General features: G+C 40.7%; 1 protein-coding gene across 3 annotated transcripts in view; it reads right to left on the reverse strand.

Annotated features, from left to right (window-relative positions):
• The window catches only part of SARM1 (sterile alpha and TIR motif containing 1), a 278,800-nt gene that overhangs the window by 65,325 nt on the left and 186,620 nt on the right, over window positions 1-26,855 (reverse strand). For all 3 annotated transcript variants that reach the window (XM_078680122.1, XM_078680120.1, XM_078680121.1), the window contains one exon: window positions 17,211-17,400. In XM_078680122.1, the coding sequence (XP_078536248.1) occupies window positions 17,211-17,400 (190 nt within the window). The remainder of the gene's footprint in view (window positions 1-17,210; window positions 17,401-26,855) is intronic.

Here is a 26,855-nt window from a genome sequence, read left to right on the forward strand (position 1 = left end):
GGATCACCACAAGTAATGGCTGACCTTTAGAAGGAAAATAAGCGTGTCAACAAACGTTAAAAGTACACAAGTAGAGTACAATTTCATTTAAATACACGTGAACACCAAGTTCATACCAAAATTTCAGCTCAGCGGACAGAAAGGGATGCTCATAAGCATCGGAACCGTGACAGGTTGTCAATATTAACCTGACCTGGTTGGAAATTACATATAGACCACATAGACCCAAACTCACAATTTAGTGTAAGGCGATATATAAATGGCGTCTAGAACAGCATCCCTATATACAGGAAAGCGGAATTCACCGTCACTAGAGTTTCTCACATAGAACTCACCTAGTTATAAATGGAAGTTGACAAATACGCATATAAAATGTGCTACCGGAATCCCAATGTGGACAGACGGTGCCAAGTAGTAGTTCAAATAAGCAACCATGGTAAGTTGTAAGCCTAAAACGACAACGGAGACCCATTTGGGAATTATATTAATAAAAAACAACCCACAAGGCCCCCTGATGTCAAGCACAAGCAAGCATACACACATGCTTACCATAATATTCTCCGTCACGAATATATAGTATGCTACCGGATTCCAAATACGAATACTCAGCGCGGACTAGTGCTTCAAATAACCAACCATAATAAGTTGTAGAGCTGAAAACATGAAAGACAAAATATAAGTATGGTATTAATGGGACACACCTAGCCCACTAGTATCGAGCAGAACGCAGAAGTACATGCGTACTCACCATTATAAGTGTTATAATTATCGTCACATCTCCAAACCCCAAACCGTCTTAGTAACGCGAAGCGAGGCCTCGTACCTGCCGCATTAAGTAACCCAGCCAAGTATCCGGCAACGCCCAAACCCGCGTGGGGAAAGACTCTCCCAGCGAGTAGAAGACGGACTATCCCGAAAACCGAATAGTTTACTTAAATAACGGGCTCCATGTTTGAGTATCAATGGAGAAGTGTATAAGCCTGTGCATATAAAGAAAAGCGTGCCAAGTGGGCTGAAAAGTACATCTTATAAGATGAATGAATAGCATAAACACAACGAGTGTAATCTCAGGGCCAAACTGTGAGCCTAAGCAAAAGGCGTGAAATTTAGTTCTAAACTGGCAACAGCGGACATCAACCACTATATAGTCTGTCCGAAAACACAAGACAGACCAAAGTAATTTAAAATTAGAGGAAATAGCGAAGAAGCACAAGTTGGTACATTTAGACAGTATAAGAGTACAGCCAAGGCTCGAAACAAATATTCTGGCTGTGTCGCTCATTTGCGTGAAACTAATGCATACATTGGACATTACTCATTTTAATGAGATTGGTGGATGCATATTTCCGAGACAAGTAAATATTTCGTCATCACAAGATTGTTATACAGTTTCTGGCTGTGTCGCTCATTTGCGTGAACATAATGCATGCATTGGACATTGCTCATTTCAATGAGATTGGTGGATACATGTTTCTGAGACCAGTAAATATTTCGTCATAACAAGATTGTTATTCAGTTCCTAAAAGGACATACCACAATACATGTCAACACTAAGCTAATCTTTAAGAAAGACATGGAGCTCACGATCAGAATTAAGCCCCATGTCAACCGCTCGTAGTTTGATAAGCCATTGGGATTCACATTTGCGTAATGTTAAGGTTCTATCACCTCCTCTCGGGTTAGCTTTTATCTCAGTGATGCCATGGAACTTGACAGAAATTACTTCAGAACCAGCATGTACTGTATTATAATGAACGGCTAAAGGGTAACTTTGATTGCCGTTACGAATGGCTCTTATATGTTCTTGAATTCTCTCTTTAAGTGGTCTGGTGGAACTACCAACATAAATAAGTCCACATTGACAAACTATACAGTATACAGTGAATTTAGTGTTGCAATTCATGAATTGATCAATGTTGTGAGTTCTTTGAGAGTTATATTTGAAGCTTTTCTTTTTGTCATCAGCAAATTGGCAGACACAGCACTGTGTGCATTTAAAGAAACCCTTCGGTTTATCTGGAAACCATAGGGGAGGTTTTCTCATTGGTGCGGGTTCCTTGATTATCGATGGACTGATCTGATTTCTGAGCGTTTGTCCTCTCCTGTATACAATTCTAGGATTATTTGTTAGGTATGTTCCAAGATCTGGATCCATCCTAAGAGTATTCCAATGCTTTTTCATTGTTTTATATACTTGATTACTATAGGAATTGTATCAGATCAGATCAGTCCATCGATAATCAAGGAACCCGCACCAATGAGAAAACCTCCCCTATGGTTTCCAGATAAACCGAAGGGTTTCTTTAAATGCACACAGTGCTGTGTCTGCCAATTTGCTGATGACAAAAAGAAAAGCTTCAAATATAACTCTCAAAGAACTCACAACATTGATCAATTCATGAATTGCAACACTAAATTCACTGTATACTGTATAGTTTGTCAATGTGGACTTATTTATGTTGGTAGTTCCACCAGACCACTTAAAGAGAGAATTCAAGAACATATAAGAGCCATTCGTAACGGCAATCAAAGTTACCCTTTAGCCGTTCATTATAATACAGTACATGCTGGTTCTGAAGTAATTTCTGTCAAGTTCCATGGCATCACTGAGATAAAAGCTAACCCGAGAGGAGGTGATAGAACCTTAACATTACGCAAATGTGAATCCCAATGGCTTATCAAACTACGAGTGGTTGACATGGGGCTTAATTCTGATCGTGAGCTCCATGTCTTTCTTAAAGATTAGCTTAGTGTTGACATGTATTGTGGTATGTCCTTTTAGGAACTGAATAACAATCTTGTTATGACGAAATATTTACTGGTCTCAGAAACATGTATCCACCAATCTCATTGAAATGAGCAATGTCCAATGCATGCATTATGTTCACGCAAATGAGCGACACAGCCAGAAACTGTATAACAATCTTGTGATGACGAAATATTTACTTGTCTCGGAAATATGCATCCACCAATCTCATTAAAATGAGTAATGTCCAATGTATGCATTAGTTTCACGCAAATGAGCGACACAGCCAGAATATTTGTTTCGAGCCTTGGCTGTACTCTTATACTGTCTAAATGTACCAACTTGTGCTTCTTCGCTATTTCCTCTAATTTTAAATTACTTTGGTCTGTCTTGTGTTTTCGGACAGACTATATAGTGGTTGATGTCCGCTGTTGCCAGTTTAGAACTAAATTTCACGCCTTTTGCTTAGGCTCACAGTTTGGCCCTGAGATTACACTCGTTGTGTTTATGCTATTCATTCATCTTATAAGATGTACTTTTCAGCCCACTTGGCACGCTTTTCTTTATATGCACAGGCTTATACACTTCTCCATTGATACTCAAACATGGAGCCCGTTATTTAAGTAAACTATTCGGTTTTCGGGATAGTCCGTCTTCTACTCGCTGGGAGAGTCTTTCCCCACGCGGGTTTGGGCGTTGCCGGATACTTGGCTGGGTTACTTAATGCGGCAGGTACGAGGCCTCGCTTCGCGTTACTAAGACGGTTTGGGGTTTGGAGATGTGACGATAATTATAACACTTATAATGGTGAGTACGCATGTACTTCTGCGTTCTGCTCGATACTAGTGGGCTAGGTGTGTCCCATTAATACCATACTTATATTTTGTCTTTCATGTTTTCAGCTCTACAACTTATTATGGTTGGTTATTTGAAGCACTAGTCCGCGCTGAGTATTCGTATTTGGAATCCGGTAGCATACTATATATTCGTGACGGAGAATATTATGGTAAGCATGTGTGTATGCTTGCTTGTGCTTGACATCAGGGGGCCTTGTGGGTTGTTTTTTATTAATATAATTCCCAAATGGGTCTCCGTTGTCGTTTTAGGCTTACAACTTACCATGGTTGCTTATTTGAACTACTACTTGGCACCGTCTGTCCACATTGGGATTCCGGTAGCACATTTTATATGCGTATTTGTCAACTTCCATTTATAACTAGGTGAGTTCTATGTGAGAAACTCTAGTGACGGTGAATTCCGCTTTCCTGTATATAGGGATGCTGTTCTAGACGCCATTTATATATCGCCTTACACTAAATTGTGAGTTTGGGTCTATGTGGTCTATTTGTAATTTCCAACCAGGTCAGGTTAATATTGACAACCTGTCACGGTTCCGATGCTTATGAGCATCCCTTTCTGTCCGCTGAGCTGAAATTTTGGTATGAACTTGGTGTTCACGTGTATTTAAATGAAATTGTACTCTACTTGTGTACTTTTAACGTTTGTTGACACGCTTATTTTCCTTCTAAAGGTCAGCCATTACTTGTGGTGATCCTCTCACCCCATACTCCTCGACCCGCACTTCCAGCCCTTCTTACAACTTATGTTTTTGGTGAGTTGACGTACTTTTTCGTTTCGTCTCTCATCCATTTGGTGCAGTACTGCTTGTCGGCTGTGTGGCTTATGTATACCGCCAGTCCTAGCTATTCAGTACTCCTTGCAATTTATCAAATTTCATAACCGTGAAAGTGACTAGCGTGTGTTTTTGGTTCTGATACAGGCATCAGCTGACATAGGTTTTAATTAATTACTCGTACTCCCCTTTTACGCCATTTTGCCCACTTCATTATGAAACTTCTATGTGCCGAATATGAGTGACTTTGTTTAATCACTTATGCCCCGCTCATGGTGGGTTATCCCACTTATGGTGGGAATGCCTACTCAAATTTGTACAAATTTTAGACTATTTGTTAACTGTTTTCATTGCAGTTTGAGTTATTACATTATGCACTCTTATGTATATCACAAACAATTTTGTGTCATGTCTCACTGTAAATATGGTTTGTTTGATCATAGGCATGTAAATATGTAGCTATTTTTTAGTATTCAGGAATTTGTGTAGGAAATGTATATAGATTCAGGATTTAAATTTATGAATTGATTTCACAGTGTACATTATTTGTATATTTTCCAGCCTTGAAAAAGTCCTTGTGGAGGACGAAACACGTGTTGGTGATCTCTGATGATCTCTACTTGTTGCTGGAAATACCTGTTTGTTTGAAAAAATAAAGATTGAAAAAGAAAAAAACAAATAAGTGGACTATACATCTTTGGAATCCCTGTCTTGATAAAGACATATGCTGATATCTTTAAAACAGCTCTAGAACCAATAGAGTTTGATCTAGAAAATTTCCTTTGAGATTGGCAGGGTCTTTTATTTATGCCCTAATTGTTATGATTATTTGGTTACAGGAGTGCTGATATAAATTCTCAAAACTTTGTCTAAATGTTATGTGTACCTTTGGGTACGCTAGTGGCACCTTAAGGTGGTAGGTGCTTTGAGATATTCCGGCACCCTATTTGGATTATTTGTGTGATAAACACATACATTGTGTACGTAATTTTGGAGATATTACAAGTGTGTGTAGAGTGTGTGCGGACGTTTCCCTCTTACGGAACACTACCACCAGTTCTCTTTTTTATATTGTTTTGATTATAGTGTTCATCCTTTGCATTCCAAGGAAGTCATGGGGAATGCTATTGAGTTGTTTCAAATGAAACAAGCCAAAGGGAGTCCCATTAGTGTTTGGGAGGAAAGTTTGGAAGCTCGGTGTTTCCCACAGCTTTTTCCAACAGGTCAGGGAGGAAGATATGATGAGCGACCTCATCAAATTCCTGCTTCTGAATACCGGACTTTGCGATTGTATGCAGGAGATGCTAGGTTTCGACAATGCATTCCTTATTTGTTTCATCTCCTGTTTGAAAGCGATCTGTCTGGACTGTCATATGCAGTGAACCACATCTTGAAAAGTGGTATACACATGCAAAACATCTCGGCAAGTGACTTTATGGATAAAGTCAATGTCCAAGACAGTATTTTGGATTCTCACCTGATTAATCTCATGGCGTGTCAGCGTGGTACTAATGAGTACTGGTACCGTCGTCATGGTGATTTAAAATGTATGTTGAGGAACTTAGGTACTCCCACATGGTTCCTCACTCTGAGCTGTGCCGAGTATGGCTGGGAAGACTTACTTGAATTTCTACGAGAGGCAAATGCTAACGTAGATAACATCGAATTCAAGACACCCGGAGAACTGTGCTCTTTGGATCCAGTCAATGTATGTAGGTACTTCAATCATAGATTTGAAGCTATGATGTCTTTCATCATGAATAAGAAGAATCCACCTCTTGGAGAGGTGTTGGATTTCTTCTGGAGAAAGGAGTACCAAGCAAGAGGTGCTCCTCATATACATATGTTGCTGTGGATCAAGGATGCACCTAAATTTGGAACGGATCCAGAAGACTCAGTGATGAGTTTCATCCAACAGTATTCTACGTGTGCTGTTCCAAACGCAAAAGAGAAGAAAAGCCTAAGAGAAAAAGTTCTGCGTTTCCAAAGCCATCGATGTGGAAAGTACTGCCGTCGTAAATTCCGAAACAAGGACAAGTTCTACACTAAATGTCGTTTCGGCTTTCCACGACCGGTGATTTCTAAAGGAAGAGTAAACAGTTTGATGTCTTCGCTGCGACACAATGTCATGAAGAAATCACCTAAAAACACTTACAATTTGAAGAGGAACGAAGAGTCCAAGTACATCAACGACTACAACCCGGTGATTTTGTCCATGTGGAATGCTAACATGGATATACAGTTTGTGGCTGATAACTGTATGGCTGTGGCTCGGTATGTGACGTCTTACATCACCAAAAAAGAGAAGACAGAATTGAAGGATATGTGGGAGGACATTTCCCATGAAAAGAGCCTCAGCAAGAAGTTGTACAGTTTCAGTCTGAAGATGTTGTCGCATCGAGAAATCGGAGCGTACGAATGTTCTGACCGGTTGTCTTCAGCAAGTCTCTATGTCAAGTCCAGGAGTATCGTTTGGGCGAGTCTTGGTCTTGCAGCAACGCGTAATCGAGTTCTCAAACCTGTGCGGGAAATTGAGTATTTGGCGGAAAAGGAGCCAAACAGTACCGACATTTTGAAGACAAACATGTTGGATACATATTATCCAAATCGAAGCAGTCACCTCGAGAATGTTTGTCTGTATGAGGTTCTGCAAAATTACATATTCAAGAGGAACATCAAAGAAGATACTGAGAAAGGAGTGTATGCTGTAATAGGAAGTGAGGGATGTCTGGTCAAGCAAAGAAAATGCCACTTGGTAAACCATCGAAAATTGAGTGGCGAATCTCCTGAAAAAAAGGAGTTTTTCTATTTAGCACTTTTGCAACTTTTCAAGCCTTGGCGTGCAGAAGAGGAACTGCTTGGAGATTTCCTCTGTTACGAAGACTCTTTCAATGCCGCCAAGGAGACCATAGAATGTCCTGCTTTTCCCAAATATGTAGAAATGTTGAATGCGGAAATTGAGCAGGAAGCAACGATTGCAGCCGAGATTGCCAGAGACAGTTCTCAGGACAGTCAGAGTTCTGCTTCATTGAGTCAGGATCCACTAGGAGGACCTGTTATTGAAAATGAAGCTGCCACTGCTATGAATGAAGTGGAAAGAGCCATGGCACATGCTCAAGAGGATGCGGTTAACTTAGAAGAGTTGGAAAGACAACTCAACGCTGAGCAGAGGAAAATATATGACGAAGTTACCATGCAAATTGATCATGGATTAAGTCATGATTAGAAAGAGTGCTCATGTACGTCGTTGAAGCCTGTCCGACTGTACGTGAGTGGAGAAGCGGGAACTGGAAAAAGTTTCCTCATTAAAGCAATTTCATGCTATTTGCAGGAAAGGACAGAGTCATCGCTGTCTTGTGTTGTCACTGCTCCAACTTGACTGGCAGCACATAATATTAAAGGGATTACTTTACATCGTTTACTGATGCTGCCAGTGGAGCATGACAACAAATTACAATATCACAAGCTATCTGGAGATGCTTGTTTTGAAGTTTCAAGAATCTTGAGGAAAATGAAACTTCTTATCATTGACGAAGTAAGCATGGTTTCCAATGTCATGCTTGCCTTTGTGCATTTGAGGATGCAAGAAGTTCTCAAAACAGAGTATGATGTGTTATTTGGTGGCAAACACATCATTGTTTTCGGAGATCTTCTGCAGCTGACACCAGTGAAAGGGCAACCTGTGTTCAAAATGCTCACGCATGAAGATACCAGGAAGTGCCTAGGCAGCATTGGCAACGTCAATATATGGTTAAACTTCAATTATGCTGAACTGCATGAAAATATGCGTCAGGCGAAGGATGAAGTTTACAAGACTATTCTACAAGATGTTAGAATTGGAAAAGTGACCGAGCATGGGAAAGAAGCTTTACATGCACGATTACTGTCAAATTTATATCCAGAACAAGATGTTGTGCCTGAGAATATTTTTCAGAAAATTACTGAGAAGAAATCTGGAATATGTTTGATGCCAACTCTTGCAGAATGTGCCAAATTTAACAACAAAATGTTGCATTTAGAAAAGCAAGAGATTGTGAAACTGGAAGCTATTGATAGAGTAGAGCATATGGGATCAACAATTATTTTGTCTGAGAATCTGAAAACAAAATTGGATTCATTAGAGAAGAGTATATCTAAAACTGCAGGTTTTGAAAAGACTCTGAATGTGTGCTTGAACTGCCGTATAATTTTAAGAAGGAATTTACATGTTGAAAGAGGTCTGGTACATGGATCAATGGGTAATGTTGTTGATTTTGTGAAATACAGAAATAGAGATGGAATTGAATTTTTAAAAATTAAATTTGATGGCATTGAGGAAGTACAGCTAATTGCTCGTTGTTCTGCTAGATTTTTGCTTGTAAAAGACTTATATGTTCGCCGTAAGCAGTTTCCTGTTTGCTTGGCATATGCGGTGACAATCCATAAATCGCAAGGTTTAAGTGTAGACAGTGCATTGGTGAATATTGGCAGTTCTGTGTTCAAGGAGGGTATGGCATATGTGGCATTGTCACGAGTTAGAACTTTATCGGGATTGTACTTGATTGAGTGTGATGTCACAAACATTTGTGCGGATCTAGATTGTGTTAAGGAATACAATAGGTTAAGAAGAGAGTATGCGCCACATTTGCCTCAGTATCCTTTGTTTGAGAAACGTGTGGTAGGCCGGAAACGAAGAAATGAGAACAATACTGGGGAGGTTGTAGCAAAAAGACAAAAAGTCAATGAACCTAAAATTACAAGCAGAAACAAAAAGGATTCTGTTGAAGATGTTGTTGGTTTTCAGTTTGAAAACAGTTCTGGTGTCAACTGCTATGCTAATGTAGTGGTTAATGTTTTGTTTTCTCTAAAAAATGTAAAAGAAGAGATTGTGGTCAATTCTGATCAAAGATTTTGCAGTTTGTTAAATTCTGTGTTAGAGAAATGTAGCACTGATAGAAGAAACATAGAAAGTGTGTCTGAAATTCGAAATCTGTTAGACAGATGTTCATGCCAAACACAATTCTCTCAAAATATTCAGCAAGATTGTCAGGAGTTTTTAATGTATATGCTTGATGTATTACATGCTGAAGGTGTAGATGTAGATCAGCTGTTTGGGCTTTCTTATCAATGGCAGCATGACTGCGAGAACTGTATGGTATCAAGTACTACTAGTGTAGACTCAGAAAGATTTATATATTTAACTTTGCCAGACAGTAAATCAGTCTCCTTTAATAAGCTAGTAAAAGCAGCTGATCACAACATGGAGTGTAGCCAATGTAAATCTGAAATGATGTCCACATTATTTATACGAACATATGGCCAGTATGTCATTTTAATGTTCCAACGATGTAGGCCTGATGGAACAAAATTGACAACTTTAATTAAAAATTTTGTAGCTTCGCAGTTGTCAATATCAGGAAGGACTTTTGTAACTGCAGCAATTATATATCATGACGGCCCTTCAATAACATCAGGACATTACACAGCTTATTTAAAGTCTAGAAATGGCTGGTCATTCTGCAATGATTCTGTTTTAATTTAAAAAAAAAAATTGCCGTATGACCTTAAAAACTCTTACCTGGTGTTTTTAAAACCAAAATTTTAGGGAAATAATCTCGGGATGTGCTCTGTGGAATTTCAAGAAGTTCTAATGGCTCCTACACAATTTGGCCTTGAGGATAAGTGTAGTTCAGAGACATAACTTCTAACCATAGGACTGGACGTCAAGGAGAAATACGTGCACTTTCAATGAGTTCAGAAAAACTGTTTCTTTTTATAAGCTAATTGAAGCAGCCAATCAAAACATGGAGTAGAGGGAATGTAAGTCTGCAATGCTGTCTACTGTTTTACATTGCTTTGTGATTAAAAGTGATGTAGAGAATTAAATAATTGTAGTAGTCATAGAGGTAGTGTAAGTCTGCTTCATAGTAAGCAGTATCAGTGTCATAGGAAATGTAGAACATGACTGAGCAAGAAGGGGAAGATATTACTATTCCAGGATTGTGAAAATGATCTTCAACATTTTAATTCTGAAAGTTGCGGAAATGCCAAATGACGGGATTGGCTTACAAGAAATCCAAGAGTTATAAATGGCTCTGACCAGATTTGGCCTTGTGGAAAATTGTGGTAGAGAGCAAGAAGTCATTTATTGCATGTAACGTGTTTTTAAAAACGATGGAGATTTTCTTTCAGAAAGTGGCGGGCTGAAAGTAATAACAGCACAAAAGAGTGTAAGCTGTTCATAGGACATCCTTGGACGTCATGGAAAGTAAGTTAACTTTAAGGAGTTCTGAATTTTGATTTCTGATGTTGTATGGGTTTTTTAAACACAATCATTTTGATTGTGGTTTTTTTTCCCCGCTGTTACATGATGAATACCTTCAAGTCACTGTTTTTAGTGAAATTTGATACATTCTGAGAACAGCAAAAATAAACCATTTAACATGTATAATTAATGTTCTACTTTTTGTACTTATGATATACATTTAGAAATGTGAGGTAGATATGGAGAAACTGAGGCTTCTGTAAGTGTCAAAGTTAATGCTTACAGTGCTGCACTTCTGGGTACTGGTTTTTTTTGAAAACTGAATAGGCCTCACCTTAAAGAAACCTCTTGAAAGGACACATCTTATTTGTATCCTGAAAGAATCATTTAAAATGTCAGACACAATTTTATGATGGCTTTACATCTTTTTTGCGCTGCTATTGCATCACTATTGTGAGACATCAGCAGTGCAAAAGATGCACCATGTTCCAAAATAGGCCTCACTTCATCAGCATCAAGATACTGTTTGTTTAAAATATATATCTTTAGGATTGTGTAGGGGACGTATAGCAGCAGAGGCTTCTGTAAATCTCAAAGTTTTTGAAAAACTGTTTCTTCTTGAACCTTTTCCCTTGTCTTTTCAAATTTTTAAATACATGTTTTAATATTTTTGAAATGTTTCTTCTCTCTTTTACAGATTGAAAGTATGAAAAAATATTTGAAAAAGTTAACAAGAATTATAAGGTAAATGTTTTCTACTCTTTTAACCCGCAATCCACTGCTGATGATGTCATTGACTATGTCATGAATGATGTAATAAGTGGACATGACTTACTTCATTGGTAGGCCTTCACATGTATTAATGCATACACTGCTGCACTTCTGCGTACTGTTTCATATGCTGAACTACATCTGCACTATGAGATACCTAAGCAAAGGCAACACAGGTGATGTGATTTTGAAATGAGCAAAAGAAACTCCACGTTTTTCAATTACATTACTTGTGTTTTCTAAGTTTACGGATGACATTGTGCAGATGAACTTTAGGTCTGTCTATGGACACAGAAGAGGTCTGGCCGTTGTTCAAGAGTGAAGTGGACATGTTTTACTTCAATGGTAGGCCTTCACATGTATTATCTCCTCTGTATTCTTCAACAAGCATAAATTTGATATGCTACCCTAAGTAGGCCTCATCTTAAACACAATTTTGGAGAGGACACACCTTATCGTCATCCTGAATCAATCATTTAATCTATCACATTTAACATCTATTAGTTCTACTGCTTCATTTCTTTAATCCTTACTTTCCTGCGTTTGCTACTTCTCTCATTCCTTTCTCTATTACTTAATTATTCTACTCCTTCCAGTATTTTTCTCAGTCCCTCTCTTCTCATACTTCTTCATTATTATTCACTCATTCTGTCTCTATTAATGTTACTGTTTCTGAATGATCTCAAAAAAATTTTAAAACAAGAACAGTAAGTATAAGGATAGGAAACAGACATTTATGTTACAAGAAAGACAGCTATAGGAAGTAAACAAAAGATTCTGTTACTCGCAATCCACTGCTGATGATGTCACTGACCATGTCAAGAATGATATAATATGTGACATGATCAGAAGTGGATTGCGGGTAACAGTATGTTTTCTTTACTCCCTGTAGCTGTCTTTCTTTTAACATAACTGTCTGTTTCCTTCCCTTATACTTACTGTTCTTTTTTTTAAAAAATTTTTTTGGTTCGCTCCTGGTTCGCGTACCGGAGTGCGAACTGGAAGCGAACTAAAAGAAATAGAGATTGGCAGAGTTTCAAAAATTCTACCAATTTTTTTTATAATGGGGAGGTAGTTCTGAAAAGAACTTTTTTTTGGGTTTTTGTTGTTTTAATTTTTTTTTATTATTTTTCTGAACATTTTTTATATTTTTTTTGTTTTTTCTGAACATTTTGTAATTTTTTTGTTTTTTTGGGGGGGAGGGGGGAAACAAAAATGATTCATTGAGAAGGGCTCAACAGGAGCAACGAAAAAAAGAAGAATTTATTTTTTGGGGCGTTTCGGGCAAACATGATTTTTGATAGCTCTCATTATAAGAGTAATGCTACTTTCTCGGTAGCAAAGTGTTTGGCTGCACCACACGCACACTTGCTTTACTTCCCCCATGTCCATTTGAATGTTCGGGATCACCTCCCTCGCCTCTGGCCCGATACTTCTTTGACAGCAGATGTTCTCACCATTGCCAGGGGATTTTGCTGTTCATCACGAAGCTGGGCAGCACTATAATTATTTGGGTGCCACCTACTCATATGCCTGTGCATCGTATAATTGCCGAAGCTGTATTTCTTGTCAGTGCCCCTTGACAGTCGATCGTTGCAAATACGGCAAAACACATATCTGGCATTGACTTTTTTTTGCCCTGCTGGAAATTAAAAAAATTGCCAGATGTAGTTTTCTTTTCTATTGTACCTCCTGGGCTCCTCTGGTAAAAACTCAGGCTCTTCCTCCTCTTCCTCCTCTTCTTGATCTTCCTCTTCTTCAAACATTGGTTGAGCAGGTGGTCCTTTCTTCCCTTGAGGAGGTGGGGGTGGTGGTGGGGGAACACTAGCTGAAGCAACAATGGAAGCCATTTCTCTATAAAGTAAAAGGGTCTTTCTCTCACCAAGATGAAAGTCAGAGTGAGGAAAGAAGGAGGGGTTTTCATCATTTGGGAAAAGCAAAAGTTCTCAACCAATGAAAAGTGTTATTTTTAGGTCACCTGACCTAGCCTTCCATTATTATGAAACCAAAAGTGAAATGAACCAATGAAAAGTTTTATTACCAAGTCACATGACCTCTCACGCTCATGTTACGCGCTGCGGAACGCTCCCCGGTTAGCTTCCGGTTCGCTGCGCTTCGCGCCTCGGTCCGCGCCCCGGGACACTTCCGGGTGCGCTAACGCGATACGTCACAAGACGCATTTCGCGGCAACGCGATACCGTCACTATGTTGATTTCTTACCGGTTCGCGGACCGGGTCGCGGCATCTATTTGAGCTAACGGAAAGCTTCCCGGTTCGCGGACCGGGAGCGAAACAAAAAAAATATTTTTAAAAAATTATTAATAAACATATAAAATATATTTTTGTATTTAAAGAAGAATAAATTTTACAGCTATAGATATTAGCTTTTAAAAAACCAATGAAATTCATTGAAAAAACCATAGGTTATAGACCATATATAGTTAGGAATTTGCATTTACAAAACCTTGAAAATTCACTGAAAAAACCATAGGTTATACACCATATATAGTTAGGAATTAGCATTTAAAAAACCTTATTTTACTCACACAAAACCAATGAAATTCCATATATAGTTAGTGGTACTAACTATATATCACGCACCCGCAATCCACTGCTGATCATGTCACATATGACATCATTCATGACATGGTCAGTGACATCACTGATGACATCACTGATGACATCTCAAATGACATCACTGATGACATCACTGATGACATCTCAAATGACATCACTGATGACATCACTGATAAAATCTCATTTGACATTAATGATCACATCACTGATGACATCATTCATGTGATAATACGATGAACCTCTTCAGACTCTAATATAACCTTAGATACACTCAGTGTAAACAGACACTCACAGACTGTCACTCATCCATGGAGTTACTTACACACCTAGTCAGTCATGCAAAGAATCAATCACAGCTCCATTTTCACAACTATACAGTTATACACACCTTACTTATTCAAACATATACTAAAACATATTTACTCACTTATACAATCCTGGATACAAGAGCACAATGATCCATACAGCCACTCACACATTCACTGGCTCTTATGCACAGTTATTTATATATGTCAACTCTCACATGTACTGTATTTTACATATGTACTTACTTTGACATGTAGCACTGAGATATGTATTCACTCACCAATACAGTCATGCACACAGTCAACCGCCCATACAGCTGTTTCCACATGCACTTTTGAACCCATACATCTATGCACAGAGTCATACACCTCCCAGCCACCCACACACACCCTCAGTCTCCCATACAAATGCTTGGGCAACCAATCAATAACCCATATAGTTACTCATATAGCTAATGATCAACACATGCAGCAGTTTACAGAACAACAGACATAATGATGCACAAATTAAGACAGTTTAGTCACTAACCCATGCACTCAGTGAGACACATTTAACCACTCACTCATACAGTCAGTCATGCACCTACTAAATCCTTCATCCAGACACTTATACATCCACTCATTCTTAAATATGTAAGACATATTTTAACTTTACAGAAAAATACAGTCACTGGATGTTGTCATCAGTGATGTCATCAGTGATGTCATTTGAGATGTCATCAGTGATGTCATCAGTGATGTCATTTGAGATGTCATCAGTGATGTCATCAGTGATGTCACTGACCATGTCATGAATGATGTCATATGTGACATGATCAGCAGTGGATTGCGGGTGCGTGATATATAGTTAGTACCACTAACTATATATGGAATTTCATTGGTTTTGTGTGAGTAAAATAAGGTTTTTTAAATGCTAATTCCTAACTATATATGGTGTATAACCTATGGTTTTTTCAGTGAATATATATATATATATATATATATATACATATATATATATATACATATATATATATATATATATATATATATATATATATATATATATATATATATATATATATATATATATATATATATATATATATATATATATATATTTCAAACTTAAATCCCAACGTCGATAAAAGAATGGAATGTCCAGGCCAACTTCTTGCAGATTTACGAGCTTTTATTATAGCTCCACTCGACGCGTTTCGAGATAAACTATCTCTTGGTCATATATATTTGTCCAAAGTGCCTGAGCTTTTGGGGAGGCACACGACATTTCTCCGCCCTCCGGGCTTCTCGCACAGCGCACTTCCCCGCTCCATGATTTAAAATGTGCCCGACGCGTTTCTGGGAACATTTTCCCTTCATCAGGGGCTGACATCAAGGAATACTGTTCACGCATCATTATTCGCCAGACATTTATTTACAACCACACCCATGGTAGGCGTATGCTCAGTGCATCGTCATACCAAGTTTTCTGGGATATGTAGTCCGTTAGGTGCATGAGAGTCACATTGGGGATTCCTTGAGAATGAATGCCATTGTTCATGCCTATAGAAGGCTGGATTTGCGGTTCAGTACGCTGTAAATTTCAGCTGGAGTCCTGTGCTCAAACCTCCAAATCGTTTGGAAGCGATTGCCTCAGACTGCTGCACTCGATGTACGCTGCCACAGTCGATGGTGCTCTCCCCCCGACCAGGCGGCCGGTAAGAATTATTTGTCCAAAGTGCCTGAGCTTTTGGGGAGGCACACGACATTTCTCCGCCCTCCGGGCTTCTCGCACAGCGCACTTCCCCGCTCCATGATTTAAAATGTGCCCGACGCGTTTCTGGGAACCTTTTCCCTTCATCAGGGGCTGACATCAAGGAATACTGTTCACGCATCATTATTCGCCAGACATTTATTTACAACCACACCCATGGTAGGCGTATGCTCAGTGCATCGTCATACCAAGTTTTCTGGGATATGTAGTCCGTTAGGTGCATGAGAGTCACATTGGGGATTCCTTGAGAATGAATGCCATTGTTCATGCCTATAGTAGGCTGGATTTGCGGTTCAGTACGCTGTAAATTTCAGCTGGAGTCCTGTGCTCAAACCTCCAAATCGTTTGGAAGCGATTGCCTCAGACTGCTGCACTCAGTCTAGGAGACCATCCATGAGCATTAAAGAGGATTGCACACTCCATAAAGCATAGTCCCTCAAACCAAACAAAAACCTCAAAACATTGGTAGAACACCCACCTTGCAAATCACAAAGTATACACCCTCTTAAGCGCAAGAAGATACCCCATGTGTTCTGGCACAGTGATCCTAACGCACTAGTATAACCCCCACCTGGCAAAGCACAAAGAAGGCACCCCTTGAGTGATGATAGCCCCCTAAAGCCCTACCACTTGGTATACTACTTCTACTGCACCGTTGGACCCCACAGAGGCTCAGAAACAGCTAAGTGCCCACTTATGTACTATCAGATACAGGATGAAATATCTCCCCCACAAGCACTGACACAAAGTATGCACCCCATCAATCACTGGAAGAACCTGCTACCCCAGAGAGCATAACATCCCTCAGGCCCTGGAAGGATTCAACAAGCAACCTCCTCTTCAAACTCTGGCAAACTGCCAAAAGTCTGTACAGAATGCACAAAGATCCACCAAGCGCTATCCACAAGTCTGGTTTATACATCTTTAACCCCTTCGACGTTCATGACGAGCTCAGCTCGTCATGATGTACACCTCTCGTATGCTCATGACGAGCTGAGCTCGTCATGAACCGCGGGTTTTTTAAAACTTCAGCGCACAGCGGGAAAATGCGCAGCACCGATGGTGTTAAAGCAGTCTTAGACCCCACAAGGTGCACCATAGGTTTAAGGTGATTTGCACTGTGATCCATGTGTTCTAGTGCGGAACATGGAATGGTTTATGGCACGGTCTGTGCTACTCACCTTATGAACCCAGTCCTTGCAGTCTGTGTCCCCCATGCACTTATCCAGAGAGCCAACCGAGAGGACTAGGATGAAATTCCTGGCACTGATCACACTCTGGATCAACTTATCCTCAAACTTCCCAGCTTCCAGCTTCTCCACGTCAATGAAGGCAGTGAAGCCATGGAGCTGCAGGTGCACCTTCAGGAGACTTCAGAGAGAAAGGGAAGAAAGAGGGCAGGTAAGGATTAATGGAAGAGGAAGTGCAGATTGGACAGAAAAAAGAGAATGGGCCAGAGAGGGGGTCAGATATTGAGATCGGTGCATAGGAGAAAGGAGGAGGGAAGATATGAGAGAATAGACAAGGGAGAGATTACTCCACGTTTTATTTAAATACATGAAATATTTTAGCTAGAGAGGAGTGACAAAGAATGGGCATTTTATTGTTTCCTCTCTGAACAACTTTGGGGTGCTTCAGAAAATAGAAGGGGAACTATTTACATAGAGAGAAAAACACAGAAAAGAGAGAGTGATGGAGAAAGTGATGGAGCGAGAAAGAGAAAACGGCCTGGGGTATCAGTAGTATTACATGCCAGAGAGCAGAGAGCGCATAATACCGGTGCCTTTTTCACTCTTTTTTTTATGTATTTCACTGGCGATGCATAGTGGCTGATCTGTTGTTACTTTTTAATGTAATCGACTCGTTGAGTTTTCGAGGTTTAGTCAACAGAAACCAAAGTCTTTTTCTGACTAGATATATATGACAGAACCCATGGCAAAACATGGGCAACAAAGTGAGAGACTGGATAAGATTCTTCTATGTCAGAAATAACTATTGTTTTGGAGGAGTGGAAAATCTAAGAGATGTGATTGGAATAATGCCTTCTAGCAGTAAATAGATAGAGGGAAAAAGCTGTCAGCGGTTGTATGTGATTTCATAGAAAAATAATTTCATGGAATACCATTACTGAGAAACCAGTTTAATGGAAATTTTCAGAATAAACAGCATAGGAATCCATTCATGGAATGTATGTTTGTATTAAATTGACCTATGCATGCTTACTTTCAAAGGTGTGAATGCAATGGTTGCAGGTCTAACTTTAAGAAACAGTTTTGTTGGAGTAATTTATTTCAGTGCTGTATTTCAAGGGACCACATTCAGGATTCATATCTTTGACATTGTCAAATGATTACTTCAGATGCTTTTAATTTTCTGAACCTTCAACACCACTAAATACCATCCATTCTGGCCCCTCACAATCCCTATACACCATCCATCCCTGCCCCTAAACACACCTCACCATGCCTAAACTATACATAAACCTGAACCCTAAAAGCCCTTCGGCCACTAAACTCCACCAATTCCAGAAACCTAACAATCCCCTTACTGTACCTACAGAACACCCATTCCTGACCCCTAAACTACACCCAACCCTGAACCCTAAAAGCTCTTTTTACCTCTACACTCCACACATCCCTGAACCTTAAAACCCCTCACTACCTCTAAACTTGACCCATTCCTGAATCCTAAAAATCTCTTTCTACACCATAACCTCGCCAATCTCTGACCCCTTGATGCCCCTCACCACCCCCAGATTCCACCCATCCTGAATCTTAAAAAAACCTCATCACCCTTAAACACCACCCATCCATGACCCCTAAAAGCCCCTCATCACCCCTAGGCTCTACCCATCCCTTAACACTAGAAAGTCCTTTCTAGCTCTAAACTCCACTCATCGCTAAATCCTTAAATAACCCTCACGACCCTAATCTCCACCCAATCCTGAACACTAAAAACTTTTCAACTCCCTTAACTTCTACCCATCAATAAAACATTCACCAGTCCTAAACTCCCCCATCCATGAACCCTAAAAATCCCTCAACACCCCTACACTCCACCCATCCCTGAATCCTTAAAGCACATCACCACCCCTAAATTCCACTCCTTTGTGAGCCTTAAAAAATCCTCAAAACCACAAAACTCCACCCATTCCTGATTTTTAAAAAAAAAATATTTTTTATTGCAGATATACAAATCTCACAATTCTTCCACATAGTACTTTTACCTCTGGCTGCAACAGGGCGCCGGATGCTGTTCAATTCCGTACACAGCCATTAATCCCACATCCCAGAGGTCGGGCGGCGTTAAGTGGGAGAATGACATACGGAAGAGCCCCACAACAAGCTGCAATCAGGTTATAGAATCTTTCCATATCCGCTTTTCTTTATTTTCAATTCCCTCCCCCCCATTTGTTCCTTCCCTCCCCCCTCTTTGAACTCCTAACCAATCCCCGGTTACCCGTCCCTCCCCCCCAAATCTCACCACCTACGCATGTGAGCTAGTCTGGTCCGCATCTGTGAATGTGGTCAGGAACAAATAAGTGCCTAATCATGTGATGTGCCTGGTGTGTCTTGGGGGGTGTCGGTGTCAGCATCAGGTCCTTCCTCTGCATCGTGCAATGTGTAGTCACGCAGGGCCTGCACTAATGCTTCCCACGCAGCTGCTGCGTCTAGCGCCCTGTCGTCCAGTCTCCGGCGTGCCATTTGGTACCGAAGTGTGCTTTCGCTAGCCGCCCATTTCAATAGTTCTTTGAGCCATCTCCTGTACGTGGGGCCCGATCTCGTCCAAAGTCTTGTGATTTCTCGTTTGGCCAGGAGAAGGCCCATATCAATAAACTTGCTTGTGATCTTATTTTTGGGAGTGTGTGGGAACCAATGTAACACACTGGTAGCTATATCAAATTGTAGGTGCCTCTCTGTTTCTGTATTCAGCGTGTCACCCACCGCCCGCCAGTAGTCCCCCAGTGCTGGACAGGACCACAGCATATGGTCCAGCTCCGCCCCCTCTGTAGTACATCTGGGACATGCTGCCTCGTCCGCCCCGAAATATTTCTTGATTTTACCAGGCGTTAAGTAGGCCCTGTGTAGGATAAAGAAATGTATCTGCTGAAAGCGTGCGTTTCTCGTACTCTTCCGTGCCCGTCGCACAATCTGCGCCCATGTTGCTTCGGGGATCTCCTTATTCAGGTCTACCTCCCATTTGGCCTTCAACGCCGTCAATGGTGGCAAGTTCTCCCGGAGCATTCTAGAGTACAGGCATGTGACTGCTTTATAGGTCCCCGCTGCCATCATGGTGTATTGGCAGGCCATGGTCTTTGTGGGTTCTGCCAATCCTTCCTTCCAGTGTGCTTGCATAGCTCTAGTGACCGCAGCATGCAGTAAGAATCCTCCTCTTGGGAGGTCAAACCTCTCTTGGAGTGTCGAGAACGGCAATAGCGCCCCATCCTCATACAGATTGCCAAGAACCTGCAGTCCCGGGTCTTCCCAGACCTGTAATTGCGACCAATCACCCCCGTGAGGGAGCGCCGTTATCATCCCGAGAGGAATCTCAGGTGCGTAAGGATGTCGCACGCCCGCACGACGTTGGGAGCGATTCCAGCAAAGCTGGAATGTCTTCTCTTCAAGCGTCAAGTCGCTAAGGGTTAGCCGCTGCTGCAGGGTTCTATAGGCAAGGATATGTCACGGAGTACCCCCTTTCCTCTCATTCTCGGGTCCTCGAAAGACCCTCGCTACTTCCTGCGTGAAAAGTTGCAACTGGGCAGCTAGATAGTAAAGTTCGAAATCTGGGACCGCTAATCCCCCTTCGTCTTTCGGACGTGTAAGCGTTGTTAGAGCTACTCTGCTCCTGCCCGATCCCCATATAAACGAGAGCAGTTGTGATTTCAATTGTTGGAAGGTGGAACTTGGGATCCACACAGGTAGTGTGCGGAAGTAATACAGAAGGCGCAGTAGGACTATCATTTTCAATAAGGAGATTCGGCCCGTTACTGAGAGCGGGAGGGTGGCCTAAAAGGCCGTACTACCCTTCAGCGCTCGCTTGCACCGGCCCACATTTCCCTCCAGCATATCTGTTGCCGTATGGTATATGTGTACTCACAGGGAATAAGCAGGTTTTGGACCAGTTAACTTTTAGTCCCGAGAGTTTACCAAAGTGCATTAGTAACCTCTCCGCCCCATCCATCTCCGCTTTTGCGTCCTCAAGGAATAACAACAAGTCATCCGCGTACACGGAAATAAACTGGTGTCCCTCTCTGTTGATTAAACCCTTATAATATTTCCCTGTCCGGGCCACTGCCGCAAGGGGTTCAATCGCTAACGCGAACAGGAGGGGGGACAGAGAGCATCCCTGTCTCGTTCCGCGCTCCACCGGATATTGATGGGAGATGAGCGGACCCACCCGCACTATTGCCACCGCCGAGGCATATAGCACTTTCGTCCATTGGATATAGCCGTCTCCTAGTCCAAATCGTCCCATGATGTTATATAAGTACTCCCACTCCAAGCTGTCAAACGCTTTCTCAATGTCTATTGATAGGATCATTGGATTAGGTGCCTCTGAACGGGTGCCATCCAACAGTCCTATAAGCCGTCTGATTTTCGTAGTTGTGTTACGTGTAGGGATAAATCCGGACTGGTCCTTGTGGATTAGGCCGGTCATGTGCAGTAGCAGTCTGGCCGCCAGTATATTACTCAAGATTTTATAATCGGTAGTCAGCATAGACAACGGTCTATATGAAGCCGTGCTGTGGCTCTCTCTCCCCGGCTTCAACAAGGGGATCACTAGCGCCTCTCGCATAGATTGGGGCAGACGACCCGCCGCCTTAGCCCTTTTTATATACAGCTTGGAGACGGGGTGCCAGCAAGTCCATATATTTACAATAAAATTCTATGGGCAGTCCGTCCAATCCCGGCGTTTTGTTGCGGGCCATCCGCTTAATGGCTCCCCTGATTTCCCCCAGGTCTATGTCCCTTTCGAGATCATCCGCCTGGTCCTGGTCCAGCTCTGGGAGAACCAGCCCCTCCAAGAAGGCATCAATGTCAGTGTCACCTCCCGCTAACGCGCTCTTATATAGCGTTTCGGAATAGCAGTGGAACCGCCGCAGTATTCCAGTTTGAGTGTATATCATGCAACCCCCTTCCCTCTCTAGTGCCAGGACGGGGGAGCTACGTTTAGTGGGGTTAGCTAGCCACGCCAGCAGCGTCCCAGCTCTATCACCCTCAGCGTGTGCCCGAAGTGTGTAAGCCTTGTAGTCAAAGCTACGTAGTCGCTCTACCTCGACCGCCACTGCTTCCCTGGCCGCACTAACAGCTTCCTGGAGTTCAGGGTGGCCCGGCCGTGCCACTTCTGCTTCTCTTAGGTTCACCCATTACTGATACCTAAAAAACCCTTACCAGCCTAAACTCCAACCATCCCTCAACCCTAAAAACTATTTTCTATGCTTGAACTTCACCCACTGATAGTCATTAAAAACTCCCCATTGCCCATAAACATTAGTCATTCCTGAAACGAAAAATCCATCACTACTCCTAAACTCCACCCAAGTCTTTTCTTTAAAATGTTTCCTCTAATTTCTGATTAATTTGTATTCCCTTAAAACTGTCTTTCCTTAACATTGGTTTTCCCTGATTTGGTTTCTTCCAATGTGGTTCTCAGTTTTCGTTTTCCATTAATTCATATACATCACTGAGAGCAGGCAATAGAAAAAAATAAGTAGCAGAAAACCTAAACAGCCTTAAAGTGATAATCTGCAGATATAGGCCAATAACAGGAACATGAAGGTGAATGGAACACGTTTTGGGCTGTGGCACCAATGCATGGAGGGATTTAGGAAGGAGGTGGAAGAAAAGTGCATACGGATCCCTTTGATAGGAAGCCAGTGAAAGTTTTTGGGATTGGCTTAATGTGGTCCTATCTGTAGGAGCTAGAAATTATACTTGCAGCTGAATTTTGCAGGACCTGAGGTTTTGTTGATAAGGTTCTTCTGCAACCTTCTCAGATGACACTACAATAGTCTAGTTTTAGGGTAAACAGAGGCTGGATGACATTGTCCAGGTTCGTTGGTAACTACTCAATATCTAGGCCAGAAACCTTAGCTACTAACTAAAGCTGAAATGTGCTGACCAGGGCAAAACATTTTGCAAATAATTCATTGAGGGTTAGAGCTGAAGGACTGCTGGCATCCCTGAGATGTACCAAGTCGTCAGACATTGCTACTATAGCTGCCATTGCATCACTGAGATGTACAAGGCCTTCAGCCACTGGTACTATAGCAGAATTGGTTCCAATGAAGGGTGCATAATGATAGCACGGGGTTGTAGAGGAGGATGGTGCAACATTTTGGTAAAGCCAATATGTTACCATGGTATCCAGGAACACTGAGATGAATGGGATGGGAATTGTTGCCACCTGCTTCAAATAAAGTTTGACACAAAGGCTGGTCTGGCTGTCTTTGTAGAAAAGGCTTAGGGCCCCATAAGGATGGCGGGCGGATCGCCCCCACCGGGCCGGCAGTGACTACCGCCGGCCCGGCGGGGGCGATCCGCCCGCCATCCTTGCAGCAAAGACCGGGCGGAAAAGGGTTCAATATGGTGGTGGTGTCTGTTAGACACCGCCAGCCATATTACAATGTGGGCGGGAACATGTCTTTCCGTGGCGGCAATGCATGCGGGCCCCCAGGGACTCTGGGGCTGGGGGGTGCACATGGGGGGCGCGGTGCCTGTCACCTTGTGCATTGAAAGGCACAACGCCATACTAATGACCCCCTTAGTGTCAAAACCTACAGGTGTCCTAGTAATGTGACTTAGATGCAAAGAATTTTAGCTCACCTTCTCCGTTTTCAAAGAGAAATAAGCACTCACAGGTGACGTTTATTCGGGGTCTTTACTTGACTTGAATAAAGACCCAGAGTAAACGTCAACCATGAGTGCTTATTTCTCTTTGAAAACGGAGAAGGTGAGCTAAAAAAAATAATATAAATCACTTACTCACTCAGTGTCAAAATGTTGTGAGCAAGGCGGTTCTGCTGTCGAAACGCGTCAAGCTGATCGTTTGAAATAAAAGCATATTTTCTTTGATCGTGATCCCATGGTGTCAGCTCCTTATTCAGCATGAAAGGAACCAGGATTGGAAATTATATATACATATATATATATATATATATATATATATATATATATGTATATATATATTAGTCCATGGTTCGCTTCAAAGCAAAAAAACGTATGATCAAGACACAAGGAGTGTCGAAACACGTAGCGTGTAACTGAAAATAAACCATATTTGCTGAAAAACTTTCCGAGTGCGCATTTTTTTGCTTTGAAGTGAACCATGGACTAATACACATTTTCGGCTGTGAGAGGTCTGCCGAATCTTATGCGCCACCTGACTAGGGAGAAAGGATCCCGGAAGGAACGTGTCTTGCTTCTTTGGAATGTATATCTATATCTATATATATATATATATATATATATATATATATATATATATATATATATATATATATATATACATATAAATATAAATATGTGCCTACAAGTGGTACAGTAGCACTCTGCACTGCCTGCATGAGACGTCAATATCCTAGGCATGCAGTGTGTGCATGATAAGTGCACGTGCTGGGTGTACATGTACCTGTGAGTGGTACAATACATGAAGAGTGCACTGAGTGCATTGTAAATGTATATGCTGGATGTATGAATGCATATGAGTGTATAGTACATGAAGGATACCTACTCATATACACAGATCTATCCATCTAGCCACCATCCATGCATCTAACCCATTCAACCACTCTTATCTGTACATCTTTTCATCGATCCATCTTATATCCATCTATTAAACATCCATCCATTCACCTACTCATATTCAGCCATACATCCGCCTGTCTATATTTATAAATCACCCCATCACATCCCCATCTAATCATCTATTCCTCCAACCATTCATCTAATCCAATCCACCAACTCCTATCCAACCATCGCAATATCCATCTAATGTATCTACTCGCTTTTACCCAAGAGAGAGGAAAGTCCTTTGTTCTTTTTGTATATGCATTAATATGTGTGCATGAGCGTGTGCCTCTATGAGTGTCAGTGTACAAGGGTAAGCGTGTGCATGTGCCTCTACATCTGCGGGTATATATAGATATGGTTTACAGACAAAATATCGAACCACAAATATTGTGGGCAATAAATATTGTGTACAAAATATCTAGCATAAAAATATTGTTATACTATACTTATAATGTAAATACAAAAATATTGAAAAAAGAATATAGTTACACACTAATATTGAACACAAAAATTTCCTTTTTTAACATGAATATATTTAAACATAGTAAACATTAAATATATTAACATTAAAGAGTAATATAATGTAAATTAAATATATTTAAATACGTTACACTTATATATCGATTTTATACCTATAAAAAAACTTGTATATATTTGTATGCTTATTTAAACATATATAATTTAAAACTATTATTAAAATAATAATTTATGTTGCAAGTTACTAATTTGTTGTATACTTTAAATAAATAACAAATAACTATATAAATGTATGTATACATATATACATATATCTAATTATATATGTATATATATAAACACAATAAATTACAAATTAACAAAAACATATCAATTTAATTACACATAAAAAAAGTAAAGTAAATAAAAAATGTAATTTAACTAAAACTATATTACATATTACAAACATTAAATAAAATAATATAATCTTAAATACACATAATCATCATAATAATATAAATCTAAACTAAATAAACAGAATTATAATATTGTAGGAACAATACATATACTATTCCCACTCAAACCTTTGCAACAGTAGGGAAATCGTTGGACTCAGGAGCCCTAAAATGTATCATTCCCACTACAGTCAGTCGGGGAAACTGTTGGATTGCAGAGGGGTAAAATTTACTATTCCCACTCCAGTTGGTGCAACGGTAGGGAAAGCGTTGGACTCAGGAGGGGTACAAATTACTATTCCCACTCCAGTCTGTGCAACATTACGGAAAGTGCTGGATTGCGGAGAGGTAAAATGTTATATTACCATTCCAGTTGTGCAACAGTAGGGAAAGGTTTGGACTCAGGAGGGGAAACATTTACTATTCCCACTCCAGTCTGTGCAATAGAGAAAGCATTGCATAGCGGATGGGTAGTCTTATGAATGGAGCTTTACACATCCAACTGTGTCTTTTCAGTTCTTCCGCTTGGTCTAAAGCCTAATGGCCACAGCCTGTGAGCATGTTACAAATATTCCTGTACTTTTATTGTTGCGGTCTTCGCAAGAGCTCTCTGCAGGAAGGGGATGTTGAAAACTGGCCTGTCAAATTTGGGTTCTGATGGGTCTAAATTTTATTTTTTAAATAAAAGCTCTAGCAAAGTTGTTGTCAGCATACAATCTGTAGCTACTCCTAACCCATTCATTCATGAACTGAGCTATCATGTTAGCTAGCTTAGAGTTATGTGACTTAATGACTATGAATCATTAAGTTAAGGGCATGCGGTATAGGCTTTTTTACGGTCTTCCTAACTAATTATGAACTAACATGCCTATGTGAGAATCCATTGATACCCTATACCATGCTCTGATTTATTATTTATGTTACTTTTTTCCTCTGTTGGGAACCTCACATTGTTTTCCTCAATAATGTTTTACATAATTTGACACTATTTTTGTGGTGTGGTGGCAGGGTCTTTACGTCTAGCAACTGGGTTGGCTACTGCCTCTTTTTCTTTTTCAATAACTCACACAATGAATGCCTCCTGCTTTGCATCTTGCATAGCAACTGTGTATTCTGTCCTAAT

The sequence above is a fragment of the Lissotriton helveticus genome, chromosome 3_1 (assembly GCF_964261635.1).
Source record: "Lissotriton helveticus chromosome 3_1, aLisHel1.1, whole genome shotgun sequence".
Classification (NCBI taxonomy): Eukaryota; Metazoa; Chordata; class Amphibia; order Caudata; family Salamandridae; genus Lissotriton; species Lissotriton helveticus.